Raw genomic sequence first — 22,620 nt, 5'->3', positions numbered from 1 at the left:
AAAAAAGCTGTTAGCAAAATGGAGGCTATTATCTGTAGTAAAGAACCGGAACTACAGTACAAAAATAAATTACCGAAACGCAACGTGTGAATTTCACACAGAAAAAATGGCGTTAAGGGAAAGAAGCCAGACATTGAAGAGTTTATATTATGTGGTTCCGTAAGTCTAAAAACAGCAAAAGTAATTAGCCCATGGTGCTAATGAGCATAGTGGGGAGGATAATGACATGAAAGAGCCACCAGGGGGCTTTTGAGGTTCAGGTAATGTTTTTGGACACTGACTATAGATAGGTGTGTTCACTCTAGAAATCTCATTGAGTTGTAAACTTACCTTTATGTACGTAGTTTCTAATGTAGATTATACTTAAGGCCCGGGGAGGGAATTTTCCAAGGTAATAAAAATGTTACACTGATGCGTAGATTTGTCAAAGTTCATGAGATGAACTTCCTAAGAGCTGTGTATTTTATCGTATAATTTTTTTAAGTGTCCAACCAGTAGCCTGGAATTACTAAGTGCATAGTTAAAAACAAATAGCCCATTGCACGGAGTGAAAGCTGGACCTAATGCAGTGAACAGTCACCTCATTCTCTTAATTGCTCAGGCTGGGTCTGCTCAGTCTTAATTGCTTATACCTGCGTCTTCTATCTCAGGTACATCGTATAGCAACCCTTACTGGCTTAATCTTCAAAATATGTAGCGAATTAAGCGTCTTCTCACAACCTCTACTGCTGCCACCTGACAGGGTTTGGGACATGCTATCCCAAAATATGGCACCTAGACATATTGAATACCTTAAACTGAAGGAATTTGAGAAAGAACATATGCAGGAATGTCTCCAACTTTCTTGCACCCTTCTGCCCTGAAGCAGGTCGTAATACCCTCATGTGAGAGTGGCCCTCTCTATACCTGGAAGTAAAGTAACATCTATATCTCTGAAAACACAGGGACGTAGAGACGAATATGAACACCAGGGCTTGCTAAATTTCTCCCAGTTTATTACCCTTAGATCACAGTCTTTTAACCCCATTACATTTTCCCACACTTCTCCATTCTTCGTCAAACCTACTCTAAACAACATGTGTCTGGAAGACATTTTTAGCTGTCACTGCTGGGAAAATACTATTGGCATTTAGTAGGTAGAAGCCAGAGACTCTTCTAAGCATCCTACAATGCACAGGGCACCCTGCCCCCAAACTACAGCAATCATATGGCCCAAAATGTCAACAGCACTGAGGCTGAGAGCTGCACTACTGTTCAGGCTTCACAGAGGCAGGATCTCTTTGTTTACCTCATTTCTAGCACTTAGAATAGAGACTGGCATAGTAGGCAATTGGTAAATACTGCTTTAGTGAGTTTAACAGACCTGGTAATCTATTTTTAATACACCCTTAAATGATTGTTATTAGGAAGGCTTTGGAAGCAAGCCCTGGATGTTAAGCAACAGCATTAGATTCTTGATTTCAAATAGTTTCTACTTATTAGCTGTGATTTGGGTCTCTCTGTCTCTCTCTCTATATATATATATAAATATATAGATAGCTATATTTATATATATATACCCACATACATGCATATATACACATATATATATACCTGTGTGTGTGTATATATACACACATACACACACATTTACATCCAGGCTTCACACTAGAGGGGCTAGTTATTTAAAATCTCAGAAGCCTGTGTTTTCTTATGTCTAAATGGGGACTGGAATACCTAATAACATTGTTGGAAAATTAAATTCAGGATACTCACATAAAACCACATAGCATAGTCCCTAAAAATAGTAAGTGCTCTGTAAATACTAGCTCTGGCTTTGTTAGTTGGTCACCTACACCCATGACCACATCTTAGGTCTTACGTGCCATAGAGCTGCCCATCTCCAAAATCCAAAACTCTGAAAGCCCATGTTCTGAAGGTAGTTTTCTGGTTTTTTCCAGCACTCCTACTCCCTAATTCCTACCATGCCTATTTTCAGCCTCATCAATGCTTTGTGACTTTGTGCAGTCCTTTGGTATTTCTATTCTTTTCTATTGGCCTAAAAAGCTAGATGTATGATCATTGATTTCACTATTCTCTCTTTTTTTTTTTTTAATGCCATGAAGCTCATAAAGGAGTCTCACTTTGTTGCCAGGCTGGAGTGCAGTGGTGTGATCTCGGCTCACTGCAACCCTCGCCTCCCGGGTTCAAGTGATTCTACTGCCTCAGCCTCCTGAGTAGTTGGGACTACCGGCACACACCACCACACCCAGCTCATTTTTGTATATTTAGTAGAGACAGGGTTTCACCACGTTGGCTAGGATGGTCTTGATCTCGACCTCATGCCTCAGCCTCCTAAAGTGCTGGGATTACAGGCGTCAGCCACCACACCCAGCCACCGTTCTCTTCTTAATACCTGGGCTACTTCCTTGGCCCTCTGTCATTCTATTACACCAGACTCCAAATCTGCTTTCTGCTTTCCTTTCCCCTAAACAAGGCTGGTGATTATCCCCAGTCTCTCCTTTTTCTCCGTTTTGCTAGCATTTATAAACAGCTCAAATTTCCCATCCATAAGAGTCAACAACACAAACTCCATTTGGCGTCTCTGTAGCTGCACCCCATAATTGTCCTTGCATCTACCATGCAGAAGCAGAACCAACTCCCCGCCCTGTTCCTATTCTGAGTAATTGGGTACATTGGCTTTCAAAGTCCAGGAAAACATAATGATGACACCACTACTACACATATATCAGGGTTATTATATCCAGTTCTAGTTCACCATATAAATGAAACCTTCAGCCTGAGCCTTTCCTGTAAAATCAGACTTCCTAAAGTCAATCAAACAAAAGAAAATACCTCCAACTTTTACAATGCTGATGTTTAAAAACATGATAGTGTGAGTATTGCTTTTCCCTCCCATGAACAAACTAATTCTAGAATCTAGAAACTTGGAGGTTATGTCGTTTTTTCCCTTTAAATACTTGCTGTAATTTCTATTTGGTAAGTTCTCCTAAAGCCTGGATTTCATTATAAACTTTCCTTGCAAGTAAACTTTTAAAAAATTTTTGCCCTGAGGCTTCCTTTGACAGTTATCAAAAATTTTGCTAAAGTATTATTACAAAAAAGGTGAAGTCAAGACTCTCATGCAAATATAAATGGACATGTAACAAATACGTTATTCAACTCGTTAGTTAATGAGAGTGTATTTGAATAGCCAGGTATTTATAGGCCATTTAACAATGGAACATTAGTATAAGGTGACAAGGTTAGATACAATCTGGTTAATGTCTCACAAGGTAATAAACTATAACTTTTGGTGTTACCTGTTCCACTGGAAAGGAAGTACGGATTTGCATTCTTACTGGAAAAATACCTACCAGTTAATGTGTAGATTCAGTATAGGACCTTTAAATCAATAGTGAACAGTGAGATGAACAAAGTGCCATCTCCTAGTCCTTGGTTTGACATTGAAAGGGCACGCCACTCACCTTTTTGCCTTGTTTCCAAAGTTTGGAGTAATTTTCCTTTCCAAATGAAAGGATTTCTCCGTCAGTTGTCTATTGCAGGTAGCCTTTCTGCTTCCCCCAGTTGCAGCACACGTCAAGCTTACTCATGGTTTCCCAACTGCCAAATTCAATGGACATTTTGAATTTTTATTTCAATTTCTTTTTGCTTTGACTCATACTGTTCCCTTGGGGCTTGTCAGCAGGTAAGGAATGACCTTCTGGTGACTGTGCAAAATATGGACTGCTTTATGAATTTGTGTGTCATTCTTGTGCAAGGGACATGCCAATCTTCTCTATAGATTACAATTTTAGTATATGTGCTGTTGAAGTGAGCACTTCTGAGTAATTTTGATTGTTTTAATGTAAAATTTCACATTGTTTAAAATACCAGGTGGGGGCCAGGCATGGTGGCTTATGCCTGTAATCCCAGCACTTTGGGAGGTTGAGGCAGGTAGATTGTTTGAGCTCAAGAATTTGAGACCAGCCTGGCCACATGAAAAAATTAAAAAGACATACATGGACTTCAGAACAAATGTTTATTACTGCTTAATGGGGCCAAAGGGGCAACACAAAGCATTGAAAACATCACTGGCTCACAAAAACAGTCACCTTGTTACCTTCTCGGTTGCATTTGCTTATTTCACAAGGCTTCATTCACACGTAAAAATAAGATACTAATCCAAGTTCGTAACAATTATAAAAGTAAACATTTGTTGGGACAATGTACAATAAATTGCACTTTTTAGACGAGCATTACATTTACATTTATAGAGTGTACTATACATAATATATGGAATTACGGAAACATCTAATTGGTCATTGTTTATAGAGGAAGAGGCTGATCACTAATGTTTATTTTGTAGTTAATTAGTACTGTTCAGACTAATCAACTCCTTTATTCTAGAACCTGTTTTCATTAGAGATGCCATGGACAAAATCATAGAGTTCATAAAAATAGATAATTCAGAATCTCTGCTACCTCCTCGGCAAGGGAAAGGTAGGAGTTGGAAAGAAAGGAAGTGGGACTGACTGAGAAACTTCCTCCCTCATTTGAACTAAGGATTCATGCATTATGCAAAATACCAAAAAGATACGATAGGCTTTTGGGACATCTTGGATCTGGGACCATCTCCAGCCTTATTCTTGTGCTTTCATGACACCAGAGTCTTTCGATGCATTTATATTCTCACAATTCAGTACATATATTTTATCCCATATATAATATATAGTTATTAAAAGTTACAGTTTAATGGAAAAGATTTTACATGATAACTGTCAATGAAAAAAGGAAAATAACTTAAAATGTTCATTTTGTACTCAATGATTCTTTTTTCTTAAGCTTTTCAGAATACTAATGACAAATCAGAGACGGAGGTAGGAAGAGTGGGATATATTAATGAAATGTTTTTATAGCAGGCAGCATATTCAGGTAGAGATAAGCTTGACATATGTAGCCTTTTAGATGCAAACTGAGAAAGGAATGCCAGACAGCTGACTGTAGTCACTAAAATCTCCTATACATCCACTTTTCTCATTACAGCTCAAGATCGGCATCTCCTACTGAGGTGCCACCAAGGTTGAAGTCCTCATTTTGTTCACTTTTGAATGATAAAGAATTTGCTAAGGTAAAGGACTTTGCCTGTATTAAATGGAAGCCACTATGAGAGAGGAAGAATGTGTTGGGACAGCTCTAGTTCAACGTGACTGTCAGCATGGTGACTAGAAAGAGTTTTACATCTGGTATGGTAGGAAACAGGCTACGAAGCTGTGGTCTGGCCTTCTGGCTTTGATCATCATTTCTCTGATCAACCAAATACACATTTGAGATTTCCTGAAATGTGTATTTGGTTGTATAGTACCCAGGTAAACAAAAGCAGCAGAGATACTCTATATAAAATTCCTCCAATTAAACACACATACAAACCTAACAGTGTTCAAGTCATACAACAGAATTTCTTCACTCTCTCACTTGTAATTGGAGCAAACGAGTCAGTATTTTGGAGGTTTTCTTTTTTTTTAATTGAGACAGAGTCTCACTGTGTCACCAGGCTGGAATACAGTGGCATGCTCTTGACTCACTGCAACCTCCGCCTCCCGGGTTCAAGCGATTCTCCTGCCTCAGCCTCCCAAGTAGCTGGGACTACAGGCACGCGCCACCACGCCCAGCTAATTTTTGTATATTTAGTAGAGACAGGGTATCACCATGTTGGCCAGGATGGTCTCAATCTCTTGACCTTGTGATCCACCCGCTCAACTCCCAAAGTACTGGATTACAGGTGTGAGCCACTGTGCCTGGCCATTTTGGAGTGTTTTTAAGGGCAAGTTATATAATACAATCATCTTGCTTATCAAGTAAAAGTGTTCTTTTCCAGAAGATAAAACAAAACCAAGGCATTTACTTTTTAACAAGTTTTTTTTTTTTCCGTTTGGGGTCCCCAAATCAGACAGCCACCTAAGTGTTTGATGTCAAGGTTGGTGGAAGAGTTGGTAGACTAATTTTAGCAAAAGTAAAAGAAGCTTCAAGCCCTTACATTAGTTACACATGTGATTCTCCTTCTGGGTGAATGACTGACTCCTTTAAGGATCTAACTGTATCGCCTCTGCCCAAATCTGTATTCTCTTCTCTTGTTTTCTCACTTCAGTTAGGAAATAAAGCAACTAGTTATTAACTGGAAAACATTTTAAGAAAATGGAGCAGGGGTTGGAAAAAAATAAATATTAATACACCCTAGAAAAAAAAAGAAACAAGATACATACTATTAAATATCCCTACATCTGTACAAAGGTTGCTTTTCTACTTTACCAGGGACATTTCAGAAAGTCAATGAAGAAGAAGGTACTAATTTAGCAGCTGGGAGAGGGGCAGGAGAAGACACTGGTTGAATGGCATTCTTATTAGTGTTCCTGATAGGCACTCATAAACAAACAGAACATTAAGTAACTGAGAATTTCTTTGCATTAAATTATGTGTAACTAAATATAACCAAATTGTGACATGGCTCAGGATGCGGGAAGCTAGCAAACATATGCCCTGCAAAATCCAGCTTGGTTTCTTTCTGAGTTAAAGAACGTGTTGAGATTCTCAAGATATAAAAGTTGATGAACTGAATTACCAAGTTGAATTTCATTCATTTAATGTTTCTTACAGAATTTCATGAAAATAGAAATGATCAGTTCTCAGATATTACAAATATTAGATTTCCAGAGGAATGTTTTATACAGAGTGCATCCTAGGAAAGGATGGAAAACACTAGAATCTATTGAAACTTTCCTGGATATTTGGCTGGTTAATCTCTTCTAAATGAAATTCAAGAGAAGAGATGCAATTCTCCAAATATATCTCAAAATAAGTGAAATTAAAACTAGCAGTTACTTCATGCTGGAATGCATGAGTTTTCAAACAATAGACAGTGAAGGACGTTTTGTTTGGAATATTGCTATTATAACATCGTATGAACAATCATATCACATACCAAATTCTGAATTTTCTTTGTTTCTAGTATTTACTATTGCTACTAACTCAAAGGCATTGCAGTGAGGGGGAGTTTAGGTTTATGGTACCAACAGGGATACTCAAGTATGATATGGGCTGGAGAATAAAAAAAACAAAACTATGTATTGCCCTCATAATCTTTTGAAAGACCTACAAGAAAACTCAAAAGATGGACTTACCAAACTTGACACATATGCACCTGGTGATTTTTCTCTTTTGAGACAGAATTTTGCTCTTGTCGCCCGGGCTGGAGTGCAATGATGCGATCTTGGCTCACCGCAACCTCTGCCTCCTGGGTTCGAGCGATTCTTCTGCCTCAGCCTCCTGAGTAGCTGGGATTACTGGCACCTGCCACCACGCCTGGCAATTTTTGTATTTTTAGTAGAGACAGGGTTTCACCATGTTGGCCAGCTGGTCTTGAACACCTGATCTTAAGTGATCTGCCCACCTCAGCCTCCCAAAGTGCTGGGATTATGGACGTGAGCCACCGTGCCTGGCCAGTGGGGATTCTTCTCTTAAAAGGAAAGGGACTGTGAAGTTGAACAAGGTCTCCAGATCAGGGATTGACCTAGAGCCATTATGTTTCTCCCTCACCTACTATTCTTTAAAGAAAATTATGCTTTAGGCATTCTGTGGAATGTACTCATTTTTCTAAGTTGAAACAAGCTCTGTACAGAACTATGAAATTCACAACACAAAAGAGCATCTTTAATTTAGCTGGCAATTTGATAAGGCAACTGCACAGGGCTTCTTGGAATTATAGCGTAAAGTACCACTAAAGCTAACAGCCTATACTAAATGATTTACAAAAACAAATGCCAAGATAGCATTTTCTAGCTATTATATTTTACAAAAAAAAAAAAAAAAGTTAGCTTATCTAGACCACCATGTAGAGAATGTGAAAGTCAACATAGACACTTGGAATGCTGAGTTATGTTCCTTTTTGGTAAGAAGAAAATAAATTTTGTAATGAAAGATGTCAGAACAACAAAAGATTCATGTAAGAAGAGTATTATCTGATGAGTATAACAGATAACAATCACATCAGTTTTATGGGCTGTAGATGATATAAACGCAGATAAAGGGGATTTCACTTTTTAGAACATAAAAGACCATTTTAGAGGAAAAGACCCACTGGGAGCAACTTGGTGCATCCTCCTTGGGTGGAGATGCTCTTATTTGATTCTTCTAAGAGTGTGTTACTTTTAATTGCAACATATGGCACAGATGAGAATCATTCTGGCACTACAGAGTTTAAGATCCTTTGCAAATAATATGTTCAACAATGAGGGCAATGATGAATATCAACAAATGTTATTGTACATACCTAAGAGTAGTTTGGTTGATGTGAAAGGATCAGAGGCCTCCAAAATAGCTTATAAAATAAAAATAGTTTCGCTCTTATTAAATTCCTGCAAGGACTATTTTTATAGACATGTTAAATATAATTGATAAAATATTTCCACTAATTTTTAAACAGTAACTTTACCTTTCCATGAGATAAGTATTTCTCTAAAGGTTTTATATTCAATCAAAAATGTTACAAATGCATTTGTATCTCTTTATCTATGGGTATGAAAGACACACTTTCAGGGAACTACAGAAATCAGAAAAAGTTGCCCAACATTAAACTAGATGCTGTGAGGCTGACCTCTATCTCCCATTTCAGTGCTATGTCCTTCAACCGAGTTGCAGTATGTTAGTGTTTCCTTAGCAAGTATATATCAACATTAAATGAAATACTCTGTCCCTGGTTCTGTGTTCCACTACATTCAGCACGATGGCCGATCATGGGCCTTATCAGGCGTCTCTGGTGAAGGCCCCCTAAGTGTGTAAGTTGTACTATCCACCTTTAACTTTAAATTGCCAGAAGTCCCATCTGTGTCTATACTTAGGCATACTTAGGAACTTGTAAGTCCCACGTGGAGTTCTTAACGAGATCTGATAGAATACCACAGCCCAGATGATTCTAACCTACGCTTATTAAAACCTCAGTTCCATTTACCTAGTGTGTATTCTGAATAGCCCTTCTATTCCTGGCACTTCATTTCCAGATGTACCGAACAGAAAACGAAAGTAAACCAATGATCATCACTGACTGGTTCTTTCCTTTGGAGAGGATTATGACTCCCCTGGGAATCAGGCTCAGGAGGAAACCTGAGACTGGTTATGCCTGGCCCCACAGTGTGCTTTATCTGAATAAATCCTGAAAAGTTAAGAGGTTTAGGTTTCAATTTTTTTTCCTGTGACAAAGATCTTCCTATCACTTCAACCTTGGAATAACAAGATGTCTCCATTTTATGTAAGATAAAAATAATTAAGAATTAATTAATTGAGCTCTAAATAAAAAAGCATTTAGTTCTGAATTACTTATTTCCAACTAAACATCAGGCATACAAAATAACGTGTCATACTATGATGGATCTGAACATGGCCTTCCATGAAGAAGCTGGAAAATAGGTATTCAACATAGAACAGGTCAGTTTAAATAACATCCCTTTGAAAAGTGTCATACAAGAAAGAGTGAGAGCTACTGAAAGATTCTGGCTTGTTTTCTGGCCTCCTTGACTTTCCTTCAAAGGGACACCAGGAAGAATCCTCCCAGGTTTCCACTGCTTGATCATTGTGCTCTTGTGCTTGGGTAAGGCTGGAACTATGTGCTCTCCCTGGGTGGCTGGGTGACTGGTGGTGGCTGCAGTGGCTGGGTGCCCGTGGCCGTTTTGATAGAGTTCAGGGTTTTGCTAAACCAAGAGTTTTTTGCAGCTTGGATTTCATTCATAAGGGCTCCTCTCTGATGTTCAAGTTCCTAATTAAAGCAAGAAAATCATCTGAGTTAAATAAATGTTTTCTCTCTGCCAAATAAATAAATAATAGCGTAGCTTTTTGGAGTCCCAAGGTACGTGCTGCCAGTTTTCCTCCCACAAAACCCAGGAGAGCTTTAATTGGCTTCTTAATACAAGGATAAAGTTGAGAGTTAAAAGATTTATCAAAAAACTAGAATCTGTGCTTTCTCTCAACAGTGAAAGAAAACCTCATTTTATTCTTTTTTCCCCACAAGTTAGGTCCAAATTTAGGTTTAGGTTGCAACCCAAGATAACAGGTTTAAAAATCACAAATAGGCCGGGCGCGGTGGCCACGCCTGTGAGCCAGCACTTTGGGAGGCCGAGGTGGTTGGATCTCGAGGTCAAGAGTTTGAGACCATCCTGGCCAATATGGTGAAACCCCATCTCTACTAAAAATACAAAAATTAGCTGGGTTTGTTGGTGTGCGCCTGTAGTCCCAGCTACTTGGGAGGCTGAGGCAAGAGAATTGCTTGAGCCCAGAAGCCCAGGAAGCAGAGGTTGCAGCGAGCCGAGATTGCGCCACTGCACTCCAGCTTGGGCAACAGAGTGAGACTCTGTCTAAAAAAAACCAAAAAAAAAACCCAAAAAAAAACACCCCATAAATAAATGTAAACATATGAATTTTTACTGATAACATAAGCATAATGAGTTCTAGTTCCAAAGAAACAGGCTTTTCCCTAAGAGTGTCCAAGGTCAGAGCAGACACATGGTGGAAGCTGGCGACATGGCAGCCATGCCGCTGGTAGGGATCACTAGGAAAATGAAGGAGGGTCCATCAGAAGCCAGGACTATTTCTAATTATATTATGCTCCAATATGGAGAAAGATAATGGGGAAAGGGGTTTGAGAAAATGAGCTAAAGATAAAAAGAAGCTCCAAAGAAAAGAACAGGTGTCAGCCAATGTGTGACTCTCAGGGTAGGGACAGCAGAGTGGGTTTGATTTTTCATTTTCAGGATCAGTCACTGAAGTGACCAAATTCTATGAGAAAGGATGTAAGCAAAAAATCTCAGGGTAAAAAAAAACAAAAAGCGTATGTTTAAGTTCTCATAAGATAGAATTTTAGTATTAAAATTTCATTTAAAATTATATATTTGTTTATATCAGTGTTAAGAATACATGATATAAAATGTGATTATGCAGGACACATTAGTAGATAGAAAATGTATAAATCACACGATTCTGACCTAGATAGGTATATTCTGAAGTACTAGAGTATCCTGGACCATTAACTGCTTATTCTTTCTTCTTGTTCTTTTATCACATCACCAACCTGAATTTTACACTTGGCCTCCACCAACTGCAGCTTGGTTTGTGCAAGTTCCAGTTCCATCTCTCTCAGCTGCTTCTTAAGTGCATCCTTCTCATCATCCGTTTCAATTCCTTGGTCCTCTCTGCTGGCAGCTGCTGGTTTTAAAGCACCCTCCTTGCTGAAAATGTCACTGCAGTGTTTGCATGCCATCATCTTACCCTGAAGTATGCAAAAGAGATAACCAACATCAAGCTGTATTCCACAGGCTAAATCACTTTCTGAAACAACATATGACTTTTTAGATGCTGCTTATTGTCATCAAATGCAGGCCCGTTTCTGAAGGTTAATTAGTGTTCTCGTGCTGCAATCAAAATCACTGCAGTCAGCCCAAACCCAGCTATCCTTTTTCCTAAAGTAAATCTAGAAATACCCTAGAAATGGAAGGATTGTGGCATCTCTTTGAAATCTGTTCTAGAAATTTTGTGCTATCAATACTCTTCCTAGATGCCAAGCCCCACACCAAATGCTCTACTTGTAGTATTTTACTTAGTCCTGGAGCAACCGTGCGAGTGAGCACTATCATCACCCCATTTCATAAAGAGAGAAACTCGGAGTTTCAGTAACTTGCCTATCGTAGACTGAGGAAGGGCATCGTGACTAACTGAAATCTATTCTTGCAACAAAGTACATGTCCTGTTGTTGAGGTTTAAGTAAAGAGGACCCTACTGTTCAGGCATCTACCACATGCCTAGATTGCCAACTGGGCGCATAGCATTGAACAACGGCAACTCTTCTCCAGATAATAATAGTGCTGTTGTTTTCTTAAAATATCTTCAAAAATAATTCATTATGGAAGCCCTCTTGGGGTTGGAAAAATAATAATAATTCATTAGAGATAAAATAAAAAATGATTCAGTAGAGATAAACGATATTACACACTATTTCTACTTTGGTGTCCTACTGCGACAAGCTCCATGTGTCCATCACTGTGCCCATCCTCCTCTCTTCACACACACGGAAAACAACTCTCCACCACACTTTTGCCACATCCCAAATGGCACGTCTCCACCATTTGGGCCTGAAGACTTTGTGTCATCTTTTCGTTAGCTCCTCTTTCATCCTATGTCCAGCTTTTATCCCATTAATTTCTTCCTCTGGCATCTCTGAGCTCTTCCCATTCCAGGCCTGAATCCCTAAGGGTCGCCTTCTCAGTACTCACTGGCTTCCTTCTCATCACATCCGTAATCTACTTTTATATTCCTGTTCATTAATATTCATTAGACATGTAAAAACAAAACCTGTCACTCTCTTACTTAAGAACCTCTGAGAATAATTAGGCCAGTATAGCATATTATAAATATTTGTTATGTATTTACCGTTGACTAAATATTTGTTGACTAAAAACGTTAAAGAAATAGCTTTTGACCTGAGTCTTAAAAGTTTACAAAGCTGGCTAAGTAATTTTATTAGGTTGAACCACATGAGAGGGAGGGAGGATGACGTTTCAGCAAAGAGCCCACCACCATGTGCAAAGACATAGCACCTTCAGATAACTTCAAAGAATTCAAAATGGCTTAAGCAGAAAGTAAGTGATATAGCAATGAGTAAGATGAGAGATCCCTGTGCCAGGTCATAAAGGTCTTTAAATACCACGCTGTCAAATTCTGATTTTATCCTACAGAACATGTATTCATTTACTCTACCAAGCCCTGTGCTACATGTCAAAGACAGAGTAAGTTTGAAGAGCTGCAGTCTGGCAGACCTGCTAAAATGTGGTGGGTACTGCTGATTCTCACCCAGTATCCACTTCTCCTTTAGTAACAGACCCTGAGTTTATTTGAGCTGACAGCATGTCTAGATAAAAGGTGACACTCCGTAAATTCCCTCAAAGCTGCTACGTAAGCAGTAGTGTAGAGGGGAGCTTCTCAGAGGCTGCTTAGAAAGAGCTCACCCAGGGGAATGAGGCCTTTATATCTTGCATCTCCTTTTGGACTAAAATTCTGCCATAGAGTGTGGGTGTGATGGCGGGAGCTCTAATTGAAAGGATTGGTTTTTAGGTGACCCTTAGGATAGAAGTCCACATGAAGATGTGGGTCACTAATGACTGATTAGCTTGGGACTAATGACATGAAGGATCTACCTTTCTAGTCCTGGACTGCTTTTATGTAAAATAATCAACACCTTCTATGTTTAAGCCAATGTTATTTTGGGTTTCCTATATGTGGCCAATCTAATTCTACATTGATACACAGAGTAAGAGTCAAATATCACTTCATATTTGGGAACATTCATTCTGATTATAGTGTAAAGAATGAACTGGGGGGTGATCATGACAAAAGAAGATTATTACAGGAAACTGGAAAAACCAAACGCTATCACACCCAATGAGACAGGAAGAAGCACCAGAGAAAGGGGAGGCGGTACAGTCTCACAGCTAATGTTATTGACTTTAGAGTCTGACTTCCTGGCTTTACATTCTGCTTCTACTAGCTGTGTAACCTCGATCAAATGAATTAACTGTTTTCAGCCTCATCATCAATAAAAAAAGAAGATATAGTGTCTTTTTTTTTTTTTTTTTTTTAAATTTTGTACCAGGGTCTCACTGTCACCCAAGCTGGAGTGCAGAGGCACGCTCACAGCTCACTGCAGCTTCAGCCTCCTGGGCTCAAGTGATCCTCCCACCTCAGCCTTCTGAGGAGCTGGGACTACAGGTGCATGCTACCACATCCAGCTAATTCTTGTATGTTTTGTAGAGATAGGGTTTCACCAAGTTGCCCAGGCTGGTCAACTCCTGGACTCAAGTGATCCACTCACCTAAGCCTGGGCAGAGTGTTAGAATGACAGGCGTGAGCCTAGTTCTTCTTCTTTATTCTGGCTAAGAAAAGTTTACCTTCCTCTTCCTGAATGTCATGACCTTTCATTAGGTAGTCTCACCTACTTTGCCAATATTTTCTTCTGTTCCTTAATACATATTCTAATCACATCAGTCTCTGTAATGAGACACTGAAATACTCATTCCTATGTCTGGGTCTTCATTCACATCATTTCTCCTACAATGTTCTTTAAACACTTCTCTCTAATTTCTATCCATCCTGCGTTAGTCCAGCCTTCTCCATAAAGCCTTTTTTGGTCTATAGTTCTTATGATGTTGCTTTCTCTACTACTCTGATTGTCAGTGTGATCCATCTTAGCACTTTTATTTTTTATTTTTTTGAGATGGAGTCTCACTCTGCTGCCCAGGCTGGAGTGCAGTGGTGTGATCTCAGCTCACTGCAATCTTCACCTCCCGGGTTCAAGTGATTCTTGTGTATCAGCCTCTGCAGTAGCTGGGATTACAGAAATGAACCACTACGCCTGGCTAATTTGTGTTATTTTTAGTAGAGAGGGGTTTTCACCATGTTGGCCAGGCTGGTCTCAAACTCCTGACCTCAGGTGATCTGCCCACCTTAGCCTGCCAAAGTGCTGGGATTACAGGCATGAGCCCAGCCCAATTTAGCTCCCTTGAACTGCTTCCTAAGTTTTTCATTTGCATGTGTACATAACTTGTCCTACAGGAATTTTTTTTTTTTTTTTTTGAGACAGACTCTCACTCTGTCACCCAGGCTGGAGTGCGATGGCGTTATCTCGGCTCACTGCAACCTCTGCCTCCCGGGTTCAAGCAATTCTCCTGCCTCAGCCTCCTGAGTAGCTGGGACTGCAGGCACATGCCACCACGACTGGCTAATTTCTGTATTTTTAGTAGAGATGGGGTTTCACCATGTTGGCCAGGATGGTCTCAAACTCCTGATCTTGTAATCTGCCAGCTTCAGCCTCCCAAAGTGCTGAGATTTCAGGCATGAACCACCACGCCTGGCTTATTCATTATCTTATTTAACATTCGGAATGATTTTATGAGGCACATCAAGTTATCTCTATTTATTTTTTCCCCCGAGACGGAGTCTCTCTTTTTCACCCAGGTTGGAGTGCAGTGGTGTGATCTTGGCTCACTGCAACCTCCCGCTCTTGCTTCAGCCTCCAGAGTAGCTGGGACTACAGGCACGTGCCACCACACCTGGCTAATTTTCTTGTGTTTTTAGTAGAGATGGGGTTTTATCATGTTAGCCAAGATGGTCTCGATCTCCTGACCTTGTGATCTGCCCACCTCAGCCTCCCAAAGTGCTGGGATTACAGGCGTGAGCCACGGCGACCGGCTGTTATCTCTATTTTATAGAAAACAAAATGAAGCCTAGAAAGGTTAAATCACTTTTCAAGATTGTTAAATTATATGCTAAATTCCTTAATACACATTTATTCACTGGTATGAAACCCGAATGTATTCAAATAAGATGATGTCAGGTTTCTGTAACACTGGTCCCGGGAGTGGATTGTGCCAACATTGCCTCTTAAGAGTACCAGTCCATCGGTTTACTGTTGTTTCTATGGAATAAGCAATCTGTTTTTTTTTCTTTTTGAGACAGTCTCACTCTGTTGCCCAGGCTGGAGTGCTGTGGTGTGATCTCGGCTCACTGCAACCTCCACCTCCTGGGTTCAAGCAATTCTCCTGCCTCAGCCTCCCGAGTAGCTGGGATTACAGGCATGAGCCACCACGCCCAGCTAACTTTTGTATTTTTAGTAGAGACGGGGTTTCACCATGTTGGCCAGGATGGTCTCGATCTCTTGACCTCGTGATCCGCCTGCCTCAGCCTCCCAAAATGCTGGGATTACAGGCATGAGCCACCACGCCCAGCTAACTTTTGTATTTTTAGTAGAGACGAGATTTCACCATGTTGGCCAGGATGGTCTCGATCTCTTGACCTCGTGATCTGCGTGCCTCAGCCTCCCAAAATGCTGGGATTACAGGCATGAGCCACCATGCCCGGCCATGTTTTTTCACATAGAGCAGCAACATAATGCGTTTTACCACCAGGGGGCAGCAAGTAAACAAATGCCACAGGTTTTCTTTAAAAATAAACCTCTAAAAATGTAGTGCAAGAATCAGTTACCCAACATGTTTTCCTGCTAAGTTCTATATTGCCCATGGTGTTTACTTTTAAAGAGAGTGATGGGATGATCCTACTGAGTCCCATACTGAAGCCGCATCAATTCAGGTTCAGTCAATAATGGGCTTCTGAGGGTTCTCAGGTTCACACTGTCCAAGAAAGCTACATGGCTCATCTCAAGCTCCGGCCCTCTTTGTGACAATGTCAAATCCTACCACCTTTCATGTTATCTGCCTCTGCCAGTCCATATGATTTATGGGAGCATCATAACCTTTCAGCTGGGAGGGAAGACAGTCACACCTGGTTGGAAGAGGGAGATCCTAGTCTCCATAATTCCTATTAATAAATCCTTTAATACAAAATAGCGGTTTGGGGGTTCTTTCAGGTACTTACGAGCTGTGTGACTTTGGAATAAATTTCATCACAGGATGATTTCACTCCTTACCTTTACCACTTCCAGCTCCTCCTTGCTGGCTGCTTGCTGTTTCTCCAGCCTGGTACTCAACTGTGAACAGATCTAAGGGTGAGAAAAGAGTCTTACTAGAAGATAGAACAACTCTTGCAGCATGTACACATAACTACTTATCAATTCATATGTCACTCCGTCATATCTGATCCTAGACGGAATTCTGCAAATGAATAGCACTGCAAATGCCAGTCATTTCTGAAATGAGCAGCAGATGGCCGGAGTGTTCCATGTGTAAAGCACACTGCACCTTAATTAGTAGAAACATACAGGGGTAGATTTGGTTTCTTTATGTCACTAGCCTTCTGTGACTGCTTGAATTCCCGGCCTCATTTTTCGAATCAACCTATGGATTCTTTGTTTAGTATTCACTTTGTACAAGTTAGTAGGCTGAGAAAATCTTGATGAAAAGAATTCTAGACAGAAATATCTCCTGTCTACTGTCACAGAACCGGTTTTCAATCACGAAAGTTTCCTTAAGAAGTGGCAGAGTGGGCCAGGTGTGGTGGCTCACACCTGTAATCACAGCATTTTGGGAGGCTGAGGCAGGTGGATCACCTGAGGTCAGGAGTTCAAGACCAGCCTGACCAACATGGCAAAACCCTGTCTCTACTAAAAATACAAAAAATTAGCCAGATGTGGTGGTGCATGCCTGTAATCCAAGCCATTCGGGAGGCTGAGGCAGGAGAATCGCTTGAACCCAAGAGGCGGAGGTTGCAGTGAGCCGAGATCGCACCACTCCACTTCAGCCTGGGGCGACAAGAGCAAAGCTCCATCTCAAAAAAAAAAAAAATGAAAAGAAAGGAAAAGAAGTGGCAGAGTGGATAGAGAAAATAATACAGACTCAAACTCTTATTAAGTAGGTTTGGCAACAGAGCATAGAAACTAAAAGCTTAGCTGCTGGAGTTAAATGTGAGTTTAAGGCAGGCCAGCTCTATTTCTTTATGGCTTTGTGAGCTTAGGCAAAGTCATTAATCTTTCTAAGACTCAGTTTCCTCATGATTCAAAAGTGCTGTGCTCTAGCAATGAAGTAGGAAAAAAAGGATGTAAAGGGGTTAGCATAGCACCTGGCCAATAGTAAGTGTACGTTAAATAAAATCTATGGTTATTATTGATTCCGAAATAAGGTGCTAGCAAATATTAGAAATGGTAGAAATAGGTGCTTTCATGGCCAGGCGCAGTGGCTCACGCCTGTAATCCCAGCACTTTGGGAGGTCGAGGCAGGCAAATCACGAGGTCAAGAGATTGAGACCATCTTGGCCAACATGGTGAAACCCTGCCTCTACTAAAAATACAAAAATTAGCTGGGCATAGGGGCGTGCGCCTGTAGTCCCAGCTACTCGGGAGGCTGAGGCAAGACAGTTGATTGAACCCGGGAGGCAGAGGTTGTGAGCCAAGATCACGCCACTGCACTCCAGCCTGGCAACAAAGTGAGACTCCATCTCAATTAAAAAAAAAAAAAGAAAAAGAAAAGAGAGAGATTGTAGAAATAGGTGCTTTCAGAGGAAAAAAATCTGGATAAATAAGTATTGGATGTTCTAATCTATTGCCTGAAGTAAGAAGCTTTTATTTTAGAAAAATAGATGAAAGGTGGGAGGATCGCTTAAGCCTAGTAGGTCAAGATTGCAACGAGCTGTGTTGACGCCACTGCACTCCAGCCTGGGTGACAGAGCAAGACCCTGTCTCAAAAAAAAAAAAAATGGAAAAAGAAAAGAAAAAGAAAAAAGGATGAAAAAACAGAGGATGTGAAATTTTAAAGTATAATTCTGGCCAAAAACATATAAGGTCTACCTCTATTATCAAAACAGACATTAAAACAAAATCCCAATCTACTCCGAAATAGCTCTGGAGATGAGGGCTTGCCTGCTGAGTTTAGTTTGTTGGGTTTCATTCCAATTTCTCCAGGTCCAAATAGGAAGAACCATTAGTAGGACTGTATTGACTGATGTTAAAAGGAAGAGATTGGCTGGGTGCAGTGGCTCATGCCTGTAATCCCAGCACTTTGGGAGGCTGAGGCAGGTAGATCACCTGAGGTCAGGAGTTCGAGATCAACCTGGCCAACATAGTGAAATTCCGTCTCTACTAAAAATACAAAAATTAGCCAGGTGTGGTGGCACACACCTGTAGTCCCAGCTACTTGGGAGGCTGAGGCAGGACAATAGCTGGAACCTGGGAGGCAGAGGTTGCAGTGAGCTGAGATCGCACCACTGCACTTCAGCCTGGGTGACAGAGTGAGACTCTGTCTCAAAAACAATAAAACAAAGCAAAACGAAAGAGAGTGATCACCCTGGTAGATTTTGCGAACCTTAAACCCTTTTAAATAAACCGAAACATTATGACATAGACCCAGCAATAGCCAATTCCAACTATAAAATGCATTTAGATTGTGTCTTATATTCTACTTATCTTCAAACAGATAGATTTGTTGCCTTTTGCATTACTTCAAGGACTTGCCAGATAATATTCGAGAATAGTCCCAAGGATTACTATTTGAAGAGTGCTGCATTGGTAGCTACCCGTGACATAATGTGGCAATGAAGAACACGCATTTGTAGCGATGGCAAATTCCAGAGCACAGAGTCTTTAATGTTCCTCGTATCAGTTAGTGTTTACCACCTCTTCTCCTAGATGCCCACCTTCACCATCTCAGGACCACCTTCAATGTTTTCTCTTGTCTAGCAGACAACAATAATAACTATCTTTTGTGTCTCCCGTTTGTCTATTTTCATTATTTTTTAGTTCAGGGACCTGGTTCTTCTTACTTGGACTCTGGTGTTCGTGTTCTGTCTCCTTGGTTCCACATTTCTCACTGCGACAGAGTAGTACCAAAAATATGTCCTTGATTATGCCACTTTCCTGCTCAAAAAGATCCTACCACAAACAAAATAAAATGCAAGGTCCCGAGCCCGACCCTGAAGACTTTCCTTGATCTGGACCCTAACATCCCTTTGCTTCTCTTTTGTGCTGCAATCACTCACCAAATGATGACTTTTCTCTTCGCTAACCCACTTTCATGCCTTTGCACATCCTGTTCCCTCTTTCTACCGTTTCTACCTTCTTCTTCATCTCCACAGATCCAAGTCTTACCTAGCCTTTGAAGCACAGCTCAAAAGGTTTCATTTCCCACATGCAATAAGTTTCCTTTCCTCTTATTTCTACATAGGTATTATCTACACATTATATGATAAGCTTCTAGAGAAGAAAAATTGAATTCATTCATCTTTGTCTTAATACTTTGTCTGTCAAAGTATTAAGCCTCACAGAGAGCAGGCATTAAATAAACGTTGATTATCATAGAAGAGTAAAATAGCTCTGAAGTTTTATTTCTCAATCTTCCATGAATATGCGGATTCCTTATGGAAAGATGTTCATAATATATTAAGTGAACTAAAGCTAGTTACAGAAAAAAGGATAAATGATACAATTCATCCTATTGATATATAATACATTTATTTATAAAGCATTACTTGTATAGCAACAATGCATATTCAATATATTACAATGATTATCTCTCACTAGGAAGATTAAGGGAGATTTGTTTTCTTTGTTCTTCTCTGCACTATTCTAATTTTCCACAAGAACACAAATTTAATTTATAAGCAAAAAAACACATTTTTTAAAAAAGTATCAGACTTCAGAACCCTATGTGAAGTAGAAGACCCCAGGGAGATCCTTAGATCAGAAGATGGCATATGGTACTTTAATTAATTCTAGAAACCTGGAACTTGAACAGTTCACTCGGGGTGTCTCAGCAATGAGAGGAGTCCTTGCTATGTCCAGCCAACAGGAAGGACAGGAAGATACCGGTGGATACCAGGAAGGATAGGAAGATACTGGTGGATACCAGGAAGGAGGGCTTTCTGAGACCACTCTGGTAATGGGGGCCAGAAGCATCCTCAAGAAGGTAGGCCCTTTGTTAAAAGCATCTTAAGGTTCACACAGAAAGCTTCCTGCTAGCATTGGCCTGCAAAGGGAGAGGCCACAGAACCATGTGGGAAAAAGAGTGTCTACCACATTCTGTACTGTGATAGCAACGGACACACTGATCCCCTAGCTACTGCTGTTTAATACAATGACTAAATTTTGCAAAAAGGCAAATGTTACAAGTGTGATCTACTGGAAATTAGCTTCTGAGTGAGGCAGAAACAGGATTTCAATAATCATCAAACGGTTTTCCATTCCTCTAAATCTACCAAACATTATAAACAACCAACAGATTGTTTTGGTCAGTTAGACCTCCCCAGTTATCAGTTATGAGTAATAAGCTATAAGTAATAAGTATGTCTAACCACTGTCTGCTTCAATGCAGAGAGTGAGTCGCCAAATTTAATAAATCTGGAAAACTATTCTGGAAACTTTAAAAACAAAAATATTTCTTCCCCAAAGAAAAACAACAACAGAATAATTACTTTTTTATTTTTATATTTTTAGAGACAGGGTCTTGCTCTGTTGCCCAGGCTGGAGTGCAGTGGTGCAATCATAGTTCACTGCAGCCTCAAACTCCTGGGCTCAAGTGATCCTCCTGCCTCAGCCTCCCAGGTAGCTGGGACTACAGGCACATGCCACTATGCCTGGCTAAATAAATTTTTTTTTTCTTTGTAGAGATGGGTCCTGCTGTGTCGCTCAGGCTAGTCTCAAACTCTTGGCCTCAAGCAATAAAAAAAAAAAAATTACTTTAATAGCAGCAAACTATAACTAGTACATTACCTGTTTATACTCAGCAATAATAGCTGTAGTCTTCTTTATTTCGTATTCTGCCTTCTCTAGCTGTTTCCTGAAGACTTCTTTTAGCTAGAAAGAATAGAATGAGAAACATCAGGATTCAGCCAAAATCTGAATACATTTTCACAAACAAAAGTGTGTCTGATTCATAGTCAATAACAATGGTAACAATAACTATATAAATTATTTTCATGGAAGCTCCATCTTGAGAATTTGAAAAACTCAATCATCTCCAGAGATGCAGAAACATTACTTTCGTTCCTGTAAAGTATGAGACATATGAGCAACCCCATTATAAAACTGCCTATGGTTGCTGCTTCTAAACATACTGCTATATAAGTATCCATTCAGAAGCTATCTTTATCCTTATAAGAGTCTAAAACAAAACATCAAGGCAACACTGCATGCCAAATTTGTTACTCTTGATGTTATAAATTACTGAAAAAAAAAATCACTGTAGGCTTCCTTATTTATAGTCTACCTTTACTGCTGTTACCTCTGAAGGCAAAAACAAGAGGCTTTGGGGATTAGAGTTAGAAAAGATGGAGGAAGGAAGATAAGAGCTTTTGAGAAGGACAGGAGATTCAGGGACTAAAGAAACTGACTTTAGAAGGAGCTTAAGTGACACATAATGGCAGGCAGTTGTTACAGTCACTGAAATGTTAAATTATGAATGCTATAGTTGTAACCACGATTATTTTTGTGGCCCAGCAGCTCTAGAATTCTAGGTATGGGAGAAAATCAAGAGAGTGCGAAGCATCTTGCATTGTTCCTCACACGTACTAGGTGAGTATTCCTTCCCATTTTAGGTATCGATTGCCTAAGGGCTAGTATATGTCTATGGAACCGTGGAGCGGGTAGAACCTGGGCTAAATTCATTTGCCAAGAGCTTTATTCCTTATGTAAAGTAGCTCGAGCCGCCCAAAGACAGCAGAAACTAAAGAAAAAACAAAACCCAGCAAGGAACCTAAATAATCTAAAACTGGGTAATCAGCTCCTGAAAATTTTTGAGGTTAAAAAATGTGTGTGTGTGTACACACACACACACACACACACACACACACACACACACGTATCTTGGGCCACTGTAAATGCCAAAGACTCATTTAATAAAATTGCAAAGAAAAAGAAATCACGGAACACTTTTCGTAAAGTCTGGAAGGTGCTAAATTACACATTCCTCCACATGTAACTTTAGTGGAACTTTTTTTCTGGTTGCTTGGATGTAGATTTTTGAAATGCTTTATGCTGTGTTTTAAATTCAGTATTACTGATGTCTCAGAATGAAACTCATTAAAATAAGTTAATCAGGATTTGAGATGCTTCCTCACTCTATACAAGTTAGCTGTATTAGTAAAATTCAAACACGCTCTTGGCAGAAG

The 22,620-nt window shown here is 40.0% G+C and overlaps 1 protein-coding gene and 1 non-coding gene across 9 annotated transcripts in view; both read right to left on the bottom strand.

Annotated features, from left to right (window-relative positions):
- Positions 1-3,715: 3,715 nt before the first annotated feature.
- On the bottom strand, positions 3,716-3,821 carry LOC135272347 (U6 spliceosomal RNA). The gene has a single exon (XR_010340508.1). It is a non-coding gene; the product is annotated as a U6 spliceosomal RNA (small nuclear RNA).
- Positions 3,822-4,002: 181 nt separating this feature from the next.
- Positions 4,003-22,620, bottom strand: part of RABGAP1L (RAB GTPase activating protein 1 like) — a 726,923-nt gene continuing 708,305 nt past the window's right edge. For all 8 annotated transcript variants that reach the window (XM_064370668.1, XM_064370669.1, XM_064370673.1 and 5 more), the window contains 4 exons: positions 21,224-21,307; positions 16,496-16,567; positions 11,093-11,290; positions 4,003-9,784 (listed from right to left, as the gene is read on the bottom strand). In XM_064370668.1, the coding sequence (XP_064226738.1) occupies positions 9,632-9,784; positions 11,093-11,290; positions 16,496-16,567; positions 21,224-21,307 (507 nt within the window). In that variant the 3' untranslated portion in view covers positions 4,003-9,631. The remainder of the gene's footprint in view (positions 9,785-11,092; positions 11,291-16,495; positions 16,568-21,223; positions 21,308-22,620) is intronic.

The sequence above is a fragment of the Aotus nancymaae genome, unplaced genomic scaffold, assembly GCF_030222135.1.
Source record: "Aotus nancymaae isolate 86718 unplaced genomic scaffold, 86718_ANA_hifiasm-v0.15.2.pri h1tg000108l, whole genome shotgun sequence".
Taxonomy (NCBI): domain Eukaryota; kingdom Metazoa; phylum Chordata; class Mammalia; order Primates; family Aotidae; genus Aotus; species Aotus nancymaae.
This window is presented reverse-complemented; position numbering and strand designations above follow the sequence as displayed.